This window comes from Oryzias melastigma, unplaced genomic scaffold, assembly GCF_002922805.2.
Source record: "Oryzias melastigma strain HK-1 unplaced genomic scaffold, ASM292280v2 sc02672, whole genome shotgun sequence".
NCBI lineage: Eukaryota > Metazoa > Chordata > Actinopteri > Beloniformes > Adrianichthyidae > Oryzias > Oryzias melastigma.
The window spans coordinates 2,267-3,148 of record NW_023419245.1 but is presented as its reverse complement, the minus strand read 5'-3'; the positions used below and the strand labels follow the sequence as shown (position 1 = coordinate 3,148).

Sequence of the window (882 nt, the reverse complement as noted above, 5' to 3'; positions counted from 1 at the left end):
GCAATGTGACAAACTGGTTCGAAATAGATTTTAGTAAAAACATTTTTTTGTCTTCTATAACTATTAGCACAGTAGATCTTTAGTCCATTTTTTATTTTTCTTTTAGAGCAGGGGTCTCAAACTGGCAGCCTGAGGGCCATTTATGGCCCCCAAGTTGATATTTTGCGGCCCCCGCCTTAATATGAAAGTTCAATGTTGGTGCAGCCCTTCGTACCTTCCAGGGAGAACAAGTAAAGCTCATTGGCAATGTTGGTTGCAAGATCTCCAGTTGGACTTCCCTGGCGCAGATAGTTAATCCGTTTGATGAAGTCTGTGACCACGGCGTTAAAAACCCCGTCATACTGAGCAGAGTCCTTTGGATGAAGCATGCGCTTGTTCAGCACTGTTCTCAGGTTGTACCACTTCTTCCCTTCTCTGAAAGCACAAAACAAGTGGAAGAGCAACAGAATAAATACATTGAAAAACCCTATTTGAGGCTGAAGATCCCACAACAGAAGGGAAAATATTGAGATAGTGGATGATTAAAAATCCAGATGGAATTTTTTTAAATATATATATATATATATATATATATCGTAAGTTTGAAGTTTTTCTACCATAGAGCTAATGTGTTTTTAGTAATATTAAAATCCTACTTTACAATTGGGTTAGTTATAGTAAAAAATATGAATTATTTATGCTTTTTTCTAAGCTCGGAATCAATTCACTGAAAGGATTTTTTTCTGGAAACCTTAAAATAAATATTGCATCTAAAGTTTATGACAGGATAAAGTAATTTCTTGGGAATGGAAATGGTTTCGAGTTTCTTACTCCGTGAAAGGCCCATAGCCCAATCCCCGGATTTCGCGGAACTCCGTCCACAGTGTCATGTCTCCTCTGCAA

General features: G+C 37.6%; 1 protein-coding gene across 1 annotated transcript; it reads right to left on the bottom strand.

The window, feature by feature from the left end:
• Positions 1-214: 214 nt before the first annotated feature.
• LOC118598556 (sterol 26-hydroxylase, mitochondrial-like) lies at positions 215-876 on the bottom strand (the record flags this gene model as incomplete). Its single annotated transcript, XM_036211305.1, has 2 exons — positions 811-876; positions 215-414 (listed from the first exon to the last, which is right to left on the bottom strand). Coding segments are annotated over exons 1-2 (259 nt in total), but the record flags the coding sequence as incomplete, so codon positions are not given.
• Between the last annotated feature and the right edge of the window lie 6 nt (positions 877-882).